Genomic DNA, 18,763 nt, shown 5'->3' with positions numbered 1-18,763 from the left:
TTCCAGCTAGTGGCTTTTGGTACTAAATCGAAATTATTATACTCATGACTTAAATAGAAATTTTGATTTTGCTCATCATTTCATCAAATGAATAGCGTTATTGAAAACCTGGTACTTCTGTGTTAGGCTATAACGACCACACTTAAGTTCTTAATCTGAGTAAAACTGGTTTCTCTGTCTGCATAATAAGCTTAGTCAGTGAGATAAGCTACTATACAGGTATATTTTAATTAAATATTTAATACATAGAGTTGGTTAGGTTAGGTATTGAATATAATGCGTTCTGAGCGGCCTGATTTGCATAATTCTCTGTTGTAGTTCCCATAATTTTGTTACTAAAGTATTATATTTTCATCATTTTTTGGTATGTTTCATTAGAATTAACCTAACTTCACTTCTTTAGTGTAGCCACTATAACACATAAGTACAACTAGCCAGTAATATAAGCCAATTTTTACTAGCCTGTTTTATAAGCCAGCTTTGGTTTCCATTCTTTTTTTGCTATTAAGATACTGCTTGTTGTGAGGAAAGAACTTTTGAAGTATCTATGTTATAGTAATAAGTCATGCTGGCACCACTGTTTGTGTGGTATGCCACAACTGCCACCAGATATTAACGCAAAAATGGTGCTACACCACTTACTGGAGGGGAAGCCTTGCTGGTGCCAAATATTGTAATGAAATGCCTGCGCACTTGCTCAATTTTAGCTTTGGTACAAATTTCTCCACTCAGCCCATAGTAAATCCTTCACCCACTTTACCAGAGCAAACAATTAGAGAACCAATGTACATGACAACTATAAGTATAGAGAGTATTCTGAAAAGGCTTAAAAGACTGGATGCAATAAAGCTGCTTGGCCAGATAGCCTACAGCCCAGACTATTAAAAGAAGTAGCTGAACAGATTGCTGAGCCTGTAGCAGAGATGTTTGGGATATCACTCTCTTCCAAAGTTCTCCCAAGTGACTGGAAACAGGCAAACATCAAGCCCATCTTCAAGACAGGGAGAAAGGACCAAACCAGTACTTAATGGCCTGTAAGTCTTACATCTGTTGTATGCTAGGTCCTTGAGAGCATCATAAATGACACACTGGTCTCTCACCTTGAAAGAAATCAGTCACTTTCGAAAAGTCAACATGGTGTCCGTAAAGGTTGCTCAATTGACACAAACCTCATTGAATCATATGACTTTGTGACCAGACTCTTGGATGATGACCTTCTGGTGGATGTCATATTGCTTGATCAAGCAAAATCTTCTGATAAAGTACAGCATCAACTTCTTCTCCTGAAAATGGAAGCATAGAGTGTGCATGAGGATATAATTACCTTGATTGAAGCCTTTCTTACTGGAAGAACTCAGAAAGTAGTAGTTTATGATGCCACCAGTAAAGCTGTTTATTCTGATGAAATTCCTGTCATTAATGGAGTCTGACAGGGCACAATCCTGAAGCCTATGTTGTTCATCATATATATTAATGAGTTGTACAACTCACCTGAAAAACTCACTGACACTATATGCTGATGATTGCAAGCTCTTAGGACAGGCCCAAATTAGCCCCAATTACTCAACAATACAAGAAGCTTTAGATAAACTAACTAGATGGTCATCAGAGTGGGGTTTGCAATTCAATCTGTCAAAATGCAAAGTCCTGCATCTTAGACACAACAACCTTGACAACCTTACCATATTGGAGAGGACCTACTTGAAGCTGTAAGTGAGGAGAAGGACCTTTGGATTATTGTCAAAGATTAATTCAAGTTCCACAGCCACAAACAAGCTCATGTTGCTAAACCGAACCAAGTCCTAGGGATCATAAAACAAATATTTACCACCAGGAAGCCATGTGTGGTCAAGAAGCTGTACAAAGCTATTGTACATCCACACCTGCAATTTGGAATGACCCTAGCATCTCTCAATTATAAAATGAATGTTAGAGCACTTGAGTATCCAAAGGTGAGCAACAAAGCTCATGCCTCTCTGTAAAATTATATTATTTGCAGATGATGTAGTAATTTTTGCTTCTCACCTAGACCTATCAGTTCTTCTCCATAATACAGCGAATTATTTTCCTGTCAAAATGCGCTTGGTCTGTGAAACAGATAAGCCGTGGCTAAACTCAGAGCTCAAAATAATGATCAAAAAACGATGCAATCTCCATGCCGTGGAGAAGTATAGGAGAGGAACAAGTTGAGAAACAAAGTCGCTTCAGCCCTCCGCGTATCTAGGAAAAGATATATACGGGAAAAAGTAGCTCCACTCCTCAAGTCGGATTCCCACAAGTGGCATGACGCGGTAAAAAGGCTTACTGGAAAACAGAAAGGGACTGAAGTACGAATCAGCAACATAGACGGGAGTCTAACCAGAGCCTCGGATGTTAACGAGTTTTTTACACAAATTTGTACTTCTTACCCCACAATAAGTGACGAACAGATGAGCAATATCATCAACAGTTGTAGTGCTGATAATATTGTAGAAGTGTCCGAAATATCAGTCTTCCATGAAATTGAACCACTACGTAACAACTGTGCCACATACCCAGGTGAACTCCCTGTGAAGCTACTGAAAGAGTACTCACCTTTTCTAGCCAAATCCATGGCATCAATCATAAATCAGTGTTTTTCAGAACAATCGTTCCCAAAATTATGGGAAGCGGCCTATGTGCGGGTCATTCTAAAAGTAAAGGCATCCAAGTCCTACGATTAGCTGAGACCTATATCCACAACTCCCAACTTGGCTATAGTGGCCAAAGGTTTTATCCACCGTACCACATTAAAGCAGATTGCACCCTCAATACACATTTACCAATATGGCCGTATATGAGGCAGTAGCACGGCAATATACTTAGTGAAGATGTACCGTTTGATAGTTGAGTGGCTGGACAGCCCAAACAGTGTTATCGATTTACTTTTGGCCGACTACAGGAAAGCATTTGACCTTCTAGAGCACCTCATTGCGCTGAAAAATCTAAAAGAGATTGGAGCTGGAAAAAACTTGCTGCTATTAGTGAGAGATTTTCTACAAGGGCAACGGTAATTGGTATATCCATTATTTGCCGATGATATCCGCTCTGAGTGGACCGAACTTACTTGTGGCTGTCCCCAAGGAGCGAAACTAGCTGCCCTTTTATTCCTTGCAGTCATCAATAAAATCCTCGCAGAATTTGAGGAGCGTTTCAAGTTCGTTGACGACTTGTTTTCACTTGTCAAATACACAGTAGAAAACGCAGTAGCAAAACAGCAGTTTGAACCAACACTTTTTTCGGACTTCGTTAACCAGTGTAAATCTAATAACTGCAACTGAACGAGCAGAAATCGAAGGTTCTACGTTTCAACCCGCTCAAACAAGATATTACAATACCAGATGTTCCCTTTCCAACTGTTTCGTCCGCGACAATACTGGGCGTGACTTTTACAAGCAATTGCTCATTTAAACTGCAAGTAGACAATATCGCACGCAAAGGACACTACTCAATCCAAAGTTTAACGAGTATGCGAAGGCTGGGTTTCTCAGATCGTCAGTTCTTACTGCCGTATACGGCATACATCATCGCAATCCATAAATATTGGTGTCCTGTCTGGTGTTCTCAAGCACATAAACGGCCTATATGTCAGAGGAACTAGAAGACGTTCAAAAATGTGCTAATAAAACAGTTCTTGGACCCAGGGATGAGAGTTATGAGCATGCCCTTGTGGTTAAAAGTTTGCCCACATTGTTTGCTCAAAGGCACGACTTGATAATAAGAATTTGGATATCACTCATCTCAAGTAAGAAACACTACTAAATTTTTCCTCCAACCGCGCCAAGCCCCAAACACACCCGGCATCAGGACAGACTACAACCCGTCAAGTGCTGAACAAACATATTTGCCAATTCCTTCGTACAACATTTTGTTTCTTCACTAAATAAGTGATTTTTTTTTCTTAAATGCATTGTAAAAATAGCATAATTTAGGATTCAGTTTTGTTTGCTACGAAAGCTATTTGATTAAACGAATACGAATACAGAATAATCATGAGAGTATGTTACTGTATCTGACTGGTATTTGAATAATTTGCTGTTGATCAGTTTAAATACCTTGATGTTATTCTGGATGAAAATTTGTTGGTTCATAAGCATGTAAGAACACTAGCTTTGAAAGTTTCCTTTCAAAGATAGTGTTAGGATACTGGTATAAAGTCTTGCCTTTGCCATTTTTTCCTCCCAAAAATTCTGAAAACCATTTATTATTTGTTTATTCATCACTATTTCCTTTATTGTATTTCTCTATGGACTTTTACCTTTTCATATGGTTTCAATCTCTTAAAATACTTCAAAATATGTCAATGAGGATACTTTTTAAAATTGTATAACTCATCAGTTAAACATATTTATAGAACCTGCAGGATTTTTTCTTTGGACCAACTACATTTCATTTCTATTTCATTTGCCATGATTGTTTGTATTATATGTTGCCTTTGATTTTTTCTTGGATTGTCCCAACTAATTCCCATTGCCATAATCGCCCAACAACTCATAGGATGACAGTTCTTTTCTTCTTCTCTTTTTTTTAGCCAAGTAATTCCCTCTAAAAGATTATAATTATCAAACAACTCATTTATTTGACATTATTATTTGTATTATATGTTGCCTTTGATTTTTTCTTGGATTGTCCCAACTAATTCCCATTGCCATAATTGCCCAACAACTCATAGGATGACAGTTCTTTTCTTCTTCTCTTTTTTTTAGCCAAGTAATTACCTCTAAAAGATTATAATTATCCAACAACTCATTTATTTGCCATTATTATTTGTATTATATGTTGCCTTTGATTTTTCCTTGGATTGTCCCAACTAATTCCCATTGCCATAATCGCCCAACAACTCATAGGATGACAGTTCTTTTCTTCTTCTCTTTTTTTTAGACAAGTAATTACCTCTAAAAGATTATAATTATCCAACAACTCATTTATTTGCCATTATTATTTGTATTATATGTTGCCTTTGATTTTTTCTTGGACTGTCCCAACTAATTCCCATTGCCATAATCGCCCAACAACTCATAGGATGACAGTTCTTTTCTTCTTCTCTTTTTTTAGCCAAGTAATTCCCTCTAAAAGATTATAATTATCCAACAACTCATTTATTTGCCATTATTATTTGTATTATATGTTGCCTTTGATTTTTTCTTGGATTGTCCCAACTAATTCCCATTGCCATAATCGCCCAACAACTCATAGGATGACAGTTCTTTTCTTCTTCTCTTTTTTTAGCCAAGTAATTACCTCTAAAAGATTATAATTATCCAACAACTCATTTATTTGCCATTATTATTTGTATTATATGTTGCCTTTGATTTTTTCTTGGACTGTCCCAACTAATTCCCATTGCCATAATCGCCCAACAACTCATAGGATGACAGTTCTTTTCTTCTTCTCTTTTTTTAGCCAAGTAATTCCCTCTAAAAGATTATAATTATCCAACAACTCATTTATTTGCCATTATTATTTGTATTATATGTTGCCTTTGATTTTTTCTTGGACTGTCCCAACTAATTCCCATTGCCATAATCGCCCAACAACTCATAGGATGACAGTTCTTTTCTTCTTCTCTTTTTTTTAGCCAAGTAATTAACTCTAAAAGATTATAATTATCCAACAACTCATTTATTTGCCAGTCTTATTTGTATTATATGTTGCCTTTGATTTTTTCTTGGACTGTCCCAACTAATTCCCATTGCCATAATCGCCCAACAACTCATAGGATGACAGTTCTTTTCTTCTTCTCTTTTTTTAGCCAAGTAATTACCTCTAAAAGATTATAATTATCCAACAACTCATTTATTTGCCATTATTATTTGTATTATATGTTGCCATTGATTTTTTCTTGGATTGTCCCAACTAATTCCCATTGCCATAATTGCCCAACAACTCATAGGATGACAGTTCTTTTCTTCTTCTCTTTTTTTTAGCCAAGTAATTCCCTCTAAAAGATTATAATTATCCAACAACTCATTTATTTGCCATTATTATTTGTATTATATGTTGCCTTTGATTTTTTCTTGGACTGTCCCAACTAATTCCCATTGCCATAATTGCCCAACAACTCATAGGATGACAGTTCTTTTCTTCTTCTCTTTTTTTAGCCAAGTAATTACCTCTAAAAGATTATAATTATCCAACAACTCATTTATTTGCCATTATTATTTGTATTATATGTTGCCTTTGATTTTTTCTTGGATTGTCCCAACTAATTCCCATTGCCATAATCGCCCAACAACTCATAGGATGACAGTTCTTTTCTTCTTCTCTTTTTTTTAGCCAAGTAATTCCCTCTAAAAGATTATAATTATACAACAACTCATTTATTTGCCATTATTATTTGTATTATATGTTTGCTTTGATTTTTTCTTGGACTGTCCCAACTAATTTCCATTGCCATAATCGCCCAACAACTCATAGGATGACAGTTCTTTTCTTCTTCTCTTTTTTTTAGCCAAGTAATTACCTCTAAAAGATTATAATTATCCAACAACTCATTTATTTGCCATTATTATTTGTATTATATGTTGCCTTTGATTTTTTCTTGGACTGTCCCAACTAATTCCCATTGACATAATCGCCCAACAACTCATAGGATGACAGTTCTTTTCTTCTTCTCTTTTTTTAGCCAAGTAATTCCCTCTAAAAGATTATAATTATCCAACAACTCATTTATTTGCCATTATTATTTGTATTATATGTTGCCTTTGATTTTTTCTTGGATTGTCCCAACTAATTTCCATTGCCATAATCGCCCAACAACTCATAGGATGACAGTTCTTTTCTTCTTCTCTTTTTTTAGCCAAGTAATTACCTCTAAAAGATTATAATTATCCAACAACTCATTTATTTGCCATTATTATTTGTATTATATGTTGCCTTTGATTTTTTCTTGGACTGTCCCAACTAATTCCCATTGCCATAATCGCCCAACAACTCATAGGATGACAGTTCTTTTCTTCTTCTCTTTTTTTAGCCAAGTAATTACCTCTAAAAGATTATAATTATCCAACAACTCATTTATTTGCCATTATTATTTGTATTATATGTTGCCTTTGATTTTTTCTTGGACTGTCCCAACTAATTCCCATTGCCATAATCGCCCAACAACTCATAGGATGACAGTTCTTTTCTTCTTCTCTTTTTTTTTTAGCCAAGTAATTCCCTCTAAAAGATTATAATTATCCAACAACTCATTTATTTGCCATTATTATTTGTATTATATGTTGCCTTTGATTTTTTCTTGGATTGTCCCAACTAATTCCCATTGCCATAATTGCCCAACAACTCATAGGATGACAGTTCTTTTCTTCTTCTCTTTTTTTTAGCCAAGTAATTACCTCTAAAAGATTATAATTATCCAACAACTCATTTATTTGCCATTATTATTTGTATTATATGTTGCCTTTGATTTTTTCTTGGACTGTCCCAACTAATTCCCATTGCCATAATCGCCCAACAACTCATAGGATGACAGTTCTTTTCTTCTTCTCTTTTTTTTAGCCAAGTAATTACCTCTAAAAGATTATAATTATCCAACAACTCATTTATTTGCCAGTATTATTTGTATTATATGTTGCCTTTGATTTTTTCTTTGATTGTCCCAACTAATTCCCATTGCCATAATCGCCCAACAACTCATAGGATGACAGTTCTTTTCTTCTTCTCTTTTTTTAGCCAAGTAATTACCTCTAAAAGATTATAATTATCCAACAACTCATTTATTTGCCATTATTATTTGTATTATATGTTGCCTTTGATTTTTTCTTGGATTGTCCCAACTAATTCCCATTGCCATAATTACCCAACAACTCGTACATAATTATCCAACAACTCATTTTCCTTGGGCAATTCGTCCAACAATGAGATCGTGTTTCAGCATCCATCATACTGGCTAAAAATCTGGAACTTATTTGCAGCTAGAATCTGGGAGCATTCTGATAAATATTTGTTTCAAAGGTTGCCTTAAATATTATCTGAAAGTCAAATGTCCAGGGCACCAGTTCAAATTTTTGTAGTGTTTATATGTAATTTTTCGTATATGTCTATAGTTAGTTTAAGGCTGCTTTAATTTTGGAATTAATTAAAAAAACCATTTTCCACAAAAAAAGGTTTTTCAAAGAAAAGTAAAGAACTCCATTCAACAAAAAATTAGCAAAAATAAAATAAAATAATCTACCAAGCATGAAACTACCACAAATCAGCATCAATAAATAAATGAAACCCAAAACAAACAGAAACTACAATAAATAGCCGAGTCAAACTCAAAACGCGCAGAAATTAACATAAGTTGGGTGCAAAACCCCTATGCCTTCCCATGCCTTCCCAACATATTTTGCACTTTACTGAAAAAATATAAATGTGTTTACTTTTATAACTTTAATAAATAAATTAATATTAACATTCTGATTAATAAATATCAGTATGTGTATATTAAACTGACAATGCACATTCATTTGTATTTTTTCAGTAAAGTGCAAATTATGTTCCCGTCTTGGGAAGGCATAGGAGTTTTAAGCCCTACGCATGTTAATTTCTGCTCGTTTTGAGTCTGGCTCGATTATTTATCGTAATTTCTCTTCGTTTTGGGTTTCATTTATATATTAATACTGATGTATGGTGCTTTCACGATTGGTAGATTATTTGATTTTATTTTTGTTCATTTTTGGTTTAATGGAGTTCTTTACTTTTCTTTAAAAAACTTATTTTGTTGAAAAAGTTTTTTAATTAATTTTTGTTCGTTTTATATTGAGATAGTCTTTTCGGGGAAAAATAGAATAATAGTTTAAATCTTTTCGTTTTTTAAGACTTTATAGTTTGGCCTGCTATTTGTATGCTGGAGAAAAATTTTCAGCAATTTTTAACAACATACGCCCTTTCATGGGCTTAGGGAGGAGGGGGGGGGCAGCTGCCCCCCCCGAGACCGTCACATTTAAATTAGATATGGCTGAAAAAGCAGATGGTTTGGAAAATGCAGTTTATAAAACTCCATCACACTATCGACTGCCCCCCCCCTAGACAATATGCTGCCTAATGCTGCCTACGCCCATGCGCCCTTTTAAAATCTGGACACAAATATTACTGTTTAATTTAGTTTCATACCTCCTCTAGTTGACCTGAAATGGAAAACTTGATACCATTCACAAAAAATCTTTTTACTTTTTTTGATAGCTTGGATGCACTTACGCTATTTTGATTTGGTTAAATTATAAGAGCAGAAATAGCCCCGAAAGTTTGAATATAATACCCTCAGTCATTCTTGGGATACTGCTGAGATGCCTTATTGGGAATTAACATTAACACAGTGCATTTTGATTTAATCTTAAGACAAAATTTAGTTTTTAAACATAATGGGCAAATGGGAGGGTGGGTGTGGGAGGGGGATTAGTTGCCCTCCAATCACTCGACTATTAAAAATGAGCATCAGCCCTTTCTTTTTGCAATCGAATGAGCGCTTTTTGAAGTTCCCACAACAACTCCTTCGATACGAAGTGCCCTGGTCTAAACAACAACAACAACAAAAGATAATATATTATACCCACATCGATCTTTACTATAAAAATGTCAAGCCTTCCAATCACTTTTGACTATTAAAAAGGGCACTAGGCAATTTCGATTTCCAATCAAATGAGCAATTTTTGAAACAACAACGCTTTCTATAAACACCTTATATGCCCTAAGGGCATAAATTACCACCCTTACCCTAAGGTCTGTTAGGGTGGTTGTCATCCTCAAGACCGAATTTCCAGAACTTTCAACTACGTTAAACAAAATGCCTATCACAAAATTTTGATTGGATGTGTTTGGGGAAATGGTGGGCTTGAGAGGGGCGGTAGTCACTCTCCAATCACTTTCAACTATTAAAAATGGCCCTAGCCCTTTCAATTTCCAATCAAATGAGCCCTTTTGAAGTTTCTACCACAAAACTTATATGCCCCCAGGGCATTACTTACAACCCTTGTCCTGAGTGCTGAGGGGAGGGGGGGTGGTTTCATTCTCAAAGACCTAATTTTCAGAACTTTCTACTACGTTGAACAAAATGGGTATCTAAAAATTTTGATTGGATGTGTTTGGAGGAATGGTGCGCGTGAGAGGGGGGTTAATTACCCTCCAATCACTTTCGACTATTACAAAGGGCACTAGCCCTTTCCATTTGCAATTGAATGAGCCCCTTTTGAAGTTTTACGACAACTCTATCTATAAAAACCTTATAAGCCCCCAGGGCAGAACTTACAACCTTTGCCCTTGGGGTTATGGGGGGTTTGTTATCCTTAAATACTTAATTTCCAGAACTTTTAACTATGTTGAACAAAATGCTATCTCTAAACTTTGATTGGATTTTTTTGGGGAAATGGTTGGCATAAGAGGGGGGCAATTTCTCCACTCACTTTCAACTATTAAAAAGGGCAATTTCAATTTCCAATCAAATGAGGCCTTTTAGAAATATCTATATAAACTTTATATGCCCCCAGGGAACAGCTTACAACCCTTGCACTGAGGGCTCTGAGGGGATTATCATCCTAAAAGACCTAATTTCAAGAACTTTCAACTACGTTGAACAAAATGGATATCTCAAAATTTTGGTTGGATGTGTTTGGGAAAATGGTGGGCGTGAGAGGGGTGTTAGTCACTCTCCAATCCCTTTCAACTATTAAAAAACGCACTAGCCCTTTCAATATCCAATTGAATGAGCCCTTTTGAAGTTTCTATGACAACGCTTTCAATAAAAACTTTATATACCCCCAGGGTATAACTTACAACCCTTGCCGCGAGGGCTGTGGGGGGGGGGGTTGTCATCCTTAAAGACCTAATTTCCAAAACTTTCAACTACGTTGAATAAAATGGCTATTTAAAATATTGATTGGATGTGTTTGGGGAAAATATGGACGTGAGAGGGGGGTTAGTTACCCGCAAATCACTTTCGACTATTAAAAAGGGCACTAGCCCTTTCAATTTCCAACTGAATGAGCCCTTTTTCAAGTTCTATGACAAATATTTCAATAAAAACCTTATATGCATCCAGGGCATAACTTATAACCCTTGCCCTGAATACTGTGGGGGGGAGTGTTCTGCGCAAAGGTATAATTTCCCGAACTTTGAACTGCCTGGAGCAAAATGGTTATCTCAAAATCTTTATTGGATGTTTTTGGAGAAAATGTGGGTGTGGAAGGGGTGTTAGTTGCTTTCCAAACACTTTCGACTTTTAAAAAGGGCACTAGCCATTTCAATTTCCAATCGAATGAGCCCTTTTTGAAGTTTCTACAACAACGCGTTCTATAAAAACCTTATATGCCCCCTGGGCCTAATTTACAACCCTTGCCCTGAGGGCTCTGGGGAGGGGGGGTCTTCCTAAAAGACCTAATTTCCAGAACTTAAAACTACGTTGAATAAAAAGGCTATCTCAAAGTTTTGATTAGATGTTTTAGGGGAAAAGGTGGGCGTGAGAGGCGGGTTAGTTGCCCTCTAATCATTTTCAACTATTAAAAAGGGCACTAGACCTTTGAATTTCTAATGAAGTTTCTACGTCAACGCCTTCTATAAAAAACCTTATATGTCCCCAGGGCATAACTTACAACGCTTGCCCTAAGGGCTGAGGGGACTGTCCTCCTCAAAAATATTATTTCTATGTGGAAATCAACTACGCTGAACAAAATGGCTATCTCAAAGTTTTGGTTGAATGTGTTTCGAAAATTATTGGGCGGGGATGGGGTGTTAGTTGCCTTCCAATCACTTTTGACTATTAAAAAGGGCATAAGCCACTACAATTTCCAATCGAATGTGCCCTTTCCGAAGTTTCTACGACAATTTCTTCGATACAAAGTGCCCTGGTCTAAAGGAAAAAAATAATAGATGATACTTTGTGCCAACATCGCTCTTATATGCCCCCAGGGTGTAACTTAAAACCCTTGCCTTGAGGGTTTTGGGGGAGTGTCCTCCGTTTTAATCTGGAAATCAACTACGCTGAACAAAATGGCTTTCTCAAAATTTTGATTGGATGTGTTTTCGGGGGAATGATGGGCGTGGGGGGGGGGGGCTAGGGGCCCTCCAATCATTTTTGACTATTAAAAAGGGCACTAGCCACTCCAATTTCCAATCGAATGAGCCCTCTTCGAAGTTTCTATGACAACTCCTTCGATACGAAGTGCCCTGGTTTGGAAAAAAAATAATACATTGTGCCAACATCGTTCTTTGCCTAGGCAAGGCGATCGCGCTTCCTATGATTTATACAACAACTTTCTATATAAACTTAATATGCCCCCAGGGCATAACTTACAACCCTTGCACTGAGGGCTTTGCGGGGTTATCATCCTCAAAAAGCTAATTCCCAGAATTTTCAGCTATTTTGAACAAAATAGATATCTAAAATTTTGATTGGATGTGTTTGGGAAAATGGTGGACGTGAGAGGGGCGTTAGTCACCATCTAATCACTTTCAACTATTAAAAAAGGCACTATACCTTTCAATTTCCAATTGAATGAGCCCTTTTGAAGTTTCTACGACAAGGCTTTCAATAAAAACTTTATATGCCCCCAGGGCATAACTTACAACCCTTCACTGAGGGCTCTGAGGGGTTTTTTATCCTAAAAGACCTAATGTCCAGAACTTTCAAGCACGGTTAACAAAATGGATATCTAAAAATTTTGATTGGATGTGTTTGGGAAAATGGTGGGCGTGAGAGGGGTGTTAGTTGCTATCCAATCACTTTTTATTAAAAAAGGCACTAGCCCTTTCAATTTCCAATTGAATGAGCTCTTTTGAAGTTTCTATGACAACGCTTTCAATCAAACTTTATATACCCCCAGGGCATAACTTACAACCCTTGCCCTGAGGGCTGTGGGGGGAGGGGTTGTCATCCTTAAAGACCTAATTTCCAAAACTTTTAACTACGTTGAATAAAATGCCTATCTAAAAATTTTGATTGGATGTATTTGGGGAAAAGGTGGGCGTGAGAGGGGGGTTAGTTTCCCTCAAATCACTTTTAAATTTTAAAAAGGGCACTAACCCTTTAAACTTCCAATCGATTGAGCCCTTTTTCAAGTTTCTACGACAAAGATTTCAATAAAAACCCTATATGCCCCCAGGGCATAACTTATAACCCTTGCCCCTAAGACTCTGGGGGGAGTGTCCTGCTCATAAGTATAATTTCCTGAACTTTGAACGTCGTGGGACAAATTGGCTATTTCAAAATTTCTATTGGATGTGCTTGGGGAAATTGTGGGCGTGAAGGTGTGTTAGCTGCCTTCCAGTCACTTTTGACTATTAAAAAGGGCACTTGCCATTTAAATTTCCAATCTAATGAACCCTTTTTGAAGTTTCTACGACAACGCGTTCTATAAAAACCTTGTATGCCCCCAGGGCATAACTTACAACCCTTGCCCCGAGGGTTTTGGGGGAGTGTCCTCCTCAAAAACATATTTTCTATCTGGAATTCAACTACGCTGAAAAAAATGGCTATCTCACAATTTTGTTTGGATGTGTTTGGGGGATTTATGGGCGTGGGGGGGGGGCTAGGTGCCCACCGATCACATTCGACAATTGATAAGAGCGCTAGCCCTTTGAATTTCCAATCGAATGAGCCTTTTTTGAAGTTTCTACGACAACGTCTTCTATAAAAACCTTATATGCCCCCAGGGCATAATTTTCAACCCTTGCCCTGAAGGCTCTGAGGCAGTGTCCTCCTCAAAAACATGATTTCTGTCTGGTAGTCAACTACGCTGAACAAAATGGCTACCTCGAAATTTTCATTGGATGTGTTTCGGGAAATGGTGGGCGTGGAAGGAGTGTTAGTTGCCTTCCAATCATTTTCGACTATTAAAAAGGGCACAAGCCACTCTAATTTCCAATTGAATGAGCGCTTTTCGAAGCTTCTACAACAACTCCTTCGATAGGAAGTGCTCGGGTATGGAGAAAAAAAAATACTTTGTGCCAACATCGTTCTTTACTTAGGCAGGGGTGTTGCACTGCCTATGATTGTTTAATCGGAAGTGCTTAAGTAGGCCACTAGGCATATGCAGTGTTTTTTTTTTTTTTAACTGTGTGTATATTTGTGTTTAAATAAAAATGTTCTAATTCCAATTTCAAGTTTAAAAGAGGAGACTTGTCTGTATGCAGTTTCCTGGGCCTTTGGATAGGCTACAGAAGGAGTAGAGATAGGAACTTAAGAACAGCTTACTAGTCGATATTTCAGGCACTGATTTAATTGTTGGAAGCTCCAAGATCTCAAGAGTAAAGTGGGGCTTTTCTCCCAAACTACTAACTCTTCATGAGTCTTCAGATACATCTAGAAAGGGGTAGAGGGGAAATAGGAATTAATATCTCATCTCTTTTCAATTTGACTAAGCCTGAAAATTGTCCTGCAGCGTAATATCTTGCTTCTTAATAGTGCCCCTTCCATTGCTACAGTATTTTTTTATATAACATAAAATATTACATTCACTTGCCCATCAACACAGAGGTAGAAAAGGTAGGACGAACTACCAAGAGCTTTGCCAGGAAATTTCTTGGAGGAGGGGGGAATAAATGCTATTAGAAACTTTGTTTTTGTTTATTTTCAATGGGATATTTCTCTTTCTGTTTATGTAGGTTACAATATTTCAATATATTTAAACATATGTATATAGCTTAATGTATGTAAATATCAGAGAACCCTATAATTGAGGTTGTGATCACTTCAGCCACACGAAAATTGGAAGTCACACAGAATTTCCATTCACGTGAGCAATTATAGGCTACTCGTCTTTGTCCACCAAAAATTCTGTTGTCTGTTGTAAAAATATTATTAAGGACTTATTCCACAAAACTCATGGTCATTGCAAATTTTGACAATATATTCAAGTTTTGTCAAAAATTTTAATTGCAATCCAAATACAACATTCTAATTTTCAAGCAAAAAATCTGAAAAGGTTGGAGACTACCAATCAATTACAATTGTGATATATACAAGTTAACAAAGGGGTTTAAGAACTTAAGGAGTTTAAGGGATTGGAACCCTAAATCAGATCTTGGTTAGGCCTGGGCATGACTTGGAAAACGATTTGAAATTAAATTAAAAAAAATTCCAACTGAAAGTAAAGAGGAACTTTAAAGATTAAAACAAACAAAAATTATACCTTATATGAGAAGCTTTCTTCCCCTGAAAAAATTATACCTAATATGAGAAGGGCTTTCTTCCCCTAAACTCCTTGCTGTTTACTCCAAAGTTTAACTTTTTTTCCAAATTCTTTAGGAAAACCTGCTGGGAAGTACTTTAGCTTAACGAGTGAGGAGTTAAGGGGGTGACAGTTTCCCTTATATATTGAACAATTTCTGTTTGTTTTAAGTTTTAAAGTTGCTCCTTAGAAACAAATTACACAAAACAGCCTACTTATCAAATATAAAGATAGGAACTCCGAGAGTTCAGTTTTATTTTGCAATGCTATGAGTTTGGTTCTCCTTCCTTTGGTTTCCTCATAATTACTTTATAGTCCCCAATTTATACGGGGGACATGCACCCCCCCCCCCTTGTTGGTGCCCATGTTGCTAATTCAACTCCAGCTTTTGGTTATATCAGCTTATATAATGTTTGGCACAATGAAGTTTAAAATGTAATGTTTGGTTATGCTTATGATCCTTAGCTGAGCCCAAATCGGATTTTTTAGCTTCTCCCAAAATATTGCCCTTTTTATCAGGTTTTTAATATCTTCATTTACGCTATTGACACTTACAAGATACAACCGAATAGTAATGCAGGTGTTTTACAATTAGATTTGATCAAGGCGTCTTCCACTATATTTAATCATCTGTTTTTCAATTGAACCTTGAAACTGTGGCTGGGAGTCTCACATTCAATTATCACTGCCTTTTTCTTTAAATCTTTGGGTATTTTTTGGTAAGGAGACCATCACTACTTCAATGTTGCCAATTCCCTTGCCAGCATTAATCTTTTGCAGTAATGATACATTTTTCATATATGCACTTATTCTGAGTACTATTTCTTGCAGTAGTTTGCAAAATCCCTGAAAACATCTGTCTGCCATTGCTTTTCAGATAGGGTACTTCCTTTTTTTTTTTTTTTTTTTTTTTACAGATTTCAGTATTTTGATGATACACCTTATATTTCAATAGCCTAAAGCTCTTTTATTTTTAGTCAACAGTGGCTTGTGGATAAGCAAGATCTTGTCAGAGATAGGAATCATGATTTAAGCATTATATCAGATGAAGAATATCAGAAGATTATGATTTTCTATGCAAATTGTAAGTTGATAATTTTTTAAACGACATTGGCCTGACATAACATAAAGAAAGAAAACGAGCAAAAATGGTTTTTGTTGTGTTTTGTCAGTATCTTCATTTGACCTTTAAAAACCCCATTTTTGCTCGTTTTTCTTTCTTTAAATTGTAAATTAAATTTATGAAACGTTTTTAGCTAGTCTGTATATCATTGTCCTTAAGAGTTTGAGAATGATCGTTTTTTTTTTTTATTAATTTTTTTTTAATTATCGAATTAAAAATTTTATCATTGAGTGAACCGAACAGAAGCCACAGCACTATGTTTTTCTTCCTTGTTTTTTTTTCTTTCTTTTTTCTGGCAAAATTTTGCCCAAAAAAGAAATAGAAAAAGAAAATGCCTCCAGCAAGAGTCATGTAGATTTTTTCTTGTATTTTATCCTCCTTTTCTAAGCCAGAAAATTGATTAAGAAAAAGGAATGCAACTGCAGGGAAAGAAAACCAAAGACAATACACACACTTTTTCTGAAAAGACAGATTGTAGCCTACTAATAAAAAAGGGGGAAAAGTTAAGCCCAAAATCTGCTAAGTTAACATTCACCTGCTCTTAACACATATAATATATATATATATATATATATATATATATATATATATATATATATATATATATATATATATATATATATATATATATATATATATATATATATATATTATGTTGGAACCCTTGGTCCCAGTTTGTTCAGATAAATGTCCTCCCTAGATTCTTTACTTTTGGCCCCTCAATGATTTTCCTTCCCCTAGCAATACTTATTAATTTTACTTTAATTTTGGTGGTCCCATTTTCTGTCCTTCTTTAAATGCGTAGTTGGTTACATAGACCACGAGGTATTAAGTGCGCAGTTGGGGATATTTGACCAGTAATTAGTATGCCATCGGAATGGCTGGAAAATTTTACTACCATTCAATCACCTCTTTAATGGCAAACGGCTGACTGAATGAGCTGGGAAAAATTAGAAGATTCATCTTCACTTCCTTTTTTGAAGCATGACTGACTACGGTCAGATTTTTTATACTCCGTAATCTTTGACTTTTTAGCCTAGGTTGAGTCCAGGAAGATAGATAGAAACATTACCGGTAACCCTTAGCCTGTGGCGCCTGGGTCCATTCGATCACGCTATAGTACCCTAAGGCAGGGTATATTATAAAACGGGCATTGACGTACCCGATAGACACGGAACCGTTGGAGTAAGCGCGGGAATCCCACTAACATTTGGGCCGGCAAGGGGCTCTCCCCCTTGAGTAAATGGCATAGCAACCTTTTGCGCCATTTTTGCACCAATAAGTGATGACCCCCGTAGATTACCTCCCAATAAATGGTGACAGCAATAAAAGGTCCTATCAGTAAACCTGATAGTAGAAGAATTCCGCCTTTTTGAAGAGACAAGTAATTTAGCCTACAAGAGTAGCCTATTGTGGTTACATATATAAAAAAAATCGCAAAGAAATTTTTTTTTTATCTGGGCTGTGCCTAATTGGATAGATAAGTAATAAAATTTACGAATCAATATATCGCGCAACTAATTAGTGTGCAAAAATTTATAGACTAATTGGCACGCAGCAGTTTTTCGCGAGAGACCGGAAGTTACATGGATAAAAGAATTTTCATTTAGACGGAAGAAATTTTTTGAAGTTAAGGGAATTTTGAAATAATGTCGGACCGAGATAAGACTAACTCAAGACCGAGAAGGGCGAGTGAAGCCCATATAAAAATTAGAAAATAGAAAGAAAGGCTAATGTGGAGGCCTTTGAGAGAGAGCACCGAGAATATACGAAAAAAAAATGCAGGCTGATAGAGATGAAATTAAGAAGAATGGAAAACAGGACGAACGGGCTTGAGTACCCTATAAAGAAAGAAACAATACGGATAGAGAACGAACAGATTCAGAAAATGAATTGAGAAGAAATAATGACAGACGGAATCAAAGTAGTCTGAGTAGAAGGAGCAGTGTTGAATCGAGATCCAGCAAGGGCTCGCAAAAAAGTACTCAAATAGATACGACACAACAAATATTAAATTTCATGAAGGAAAAAAGAAAAGCCAGAAAGGCCCATAGAAAAAGTAGTGAAAGTAGGCACCTAGAGTATATGAAAATATTACAGGATGAGATAGATCAAATTGAAAAAGATAGTCAAGCCCGAACAATACTTCATCAGGCCCGTATGGACAAAATTGAAAAAGATACTCAAGCCAATGAAATACTTCATCAGGCTCGTATGGAAAAAATTGAAGCCCGTAAGGGAATGTCAATGAGTGAGAGATTATCAGACATTTATTACACATTAAATGCTAAAACGGAAAATCATGCAACTCCGTTGACTGTGGGGAGGGGTGGGGAAGGTGGACCGGCCCATAAAACAAATGGGGAGGCTGCGCCACCCGGTCGGAAAAACAAAATACTTCATACTAGTGTTCAAAATGTTGATAATCCACAAAAGTGGGATGCGGAAGTAAACAGACCACATAATATTGAAAATA

The 18,763-nt window shown here is 36.3% G+C and overlaps 1 protein-coding gene across 3 annotated transcripts in view; it reads left to right on the top strand.

Annotated features, from left to right (window-relative positions):
• Positions 1 to 18,763, top strand: part of CycC (cyclin C) — an 84,859-nt gene that overhangs the window by 4,984 nt on the left and 61,112 nt on the right. For all 3 annotated transcript variants that reach the window (XM_089088838.1, XM_089088839.1, XM_089088840.1), the window contains exon 2: positions 16,142 to 16,248. In XM_089088838.1, the coding sequence (XP_088944964.1) occupies positions 16,142 to 16,248 (107 nt within the window). The remainder of the gene's footprint in view (positions 1 to 16,141; positions 16,249 to 18,763) is intronic.

This window comes from Artemia sp. Qi Xiang Cuo, chromosome 5, assembly GCF_049724085.1.
Source record: "Artemia sp. Qi Xiang Cuo chromosome 5, ASM4972408v1, whole genome shotgun sequence".
NCBI lineage: Eukaryota > Metazoa > Arthropoda > Branchiopoda > Anostraca > Artemiidae > Artemia > Artemia sp. Qi Xiang Cuo.
This window is presented reverse-complemented; position numbering and strand designations above follow the sequence as displayed.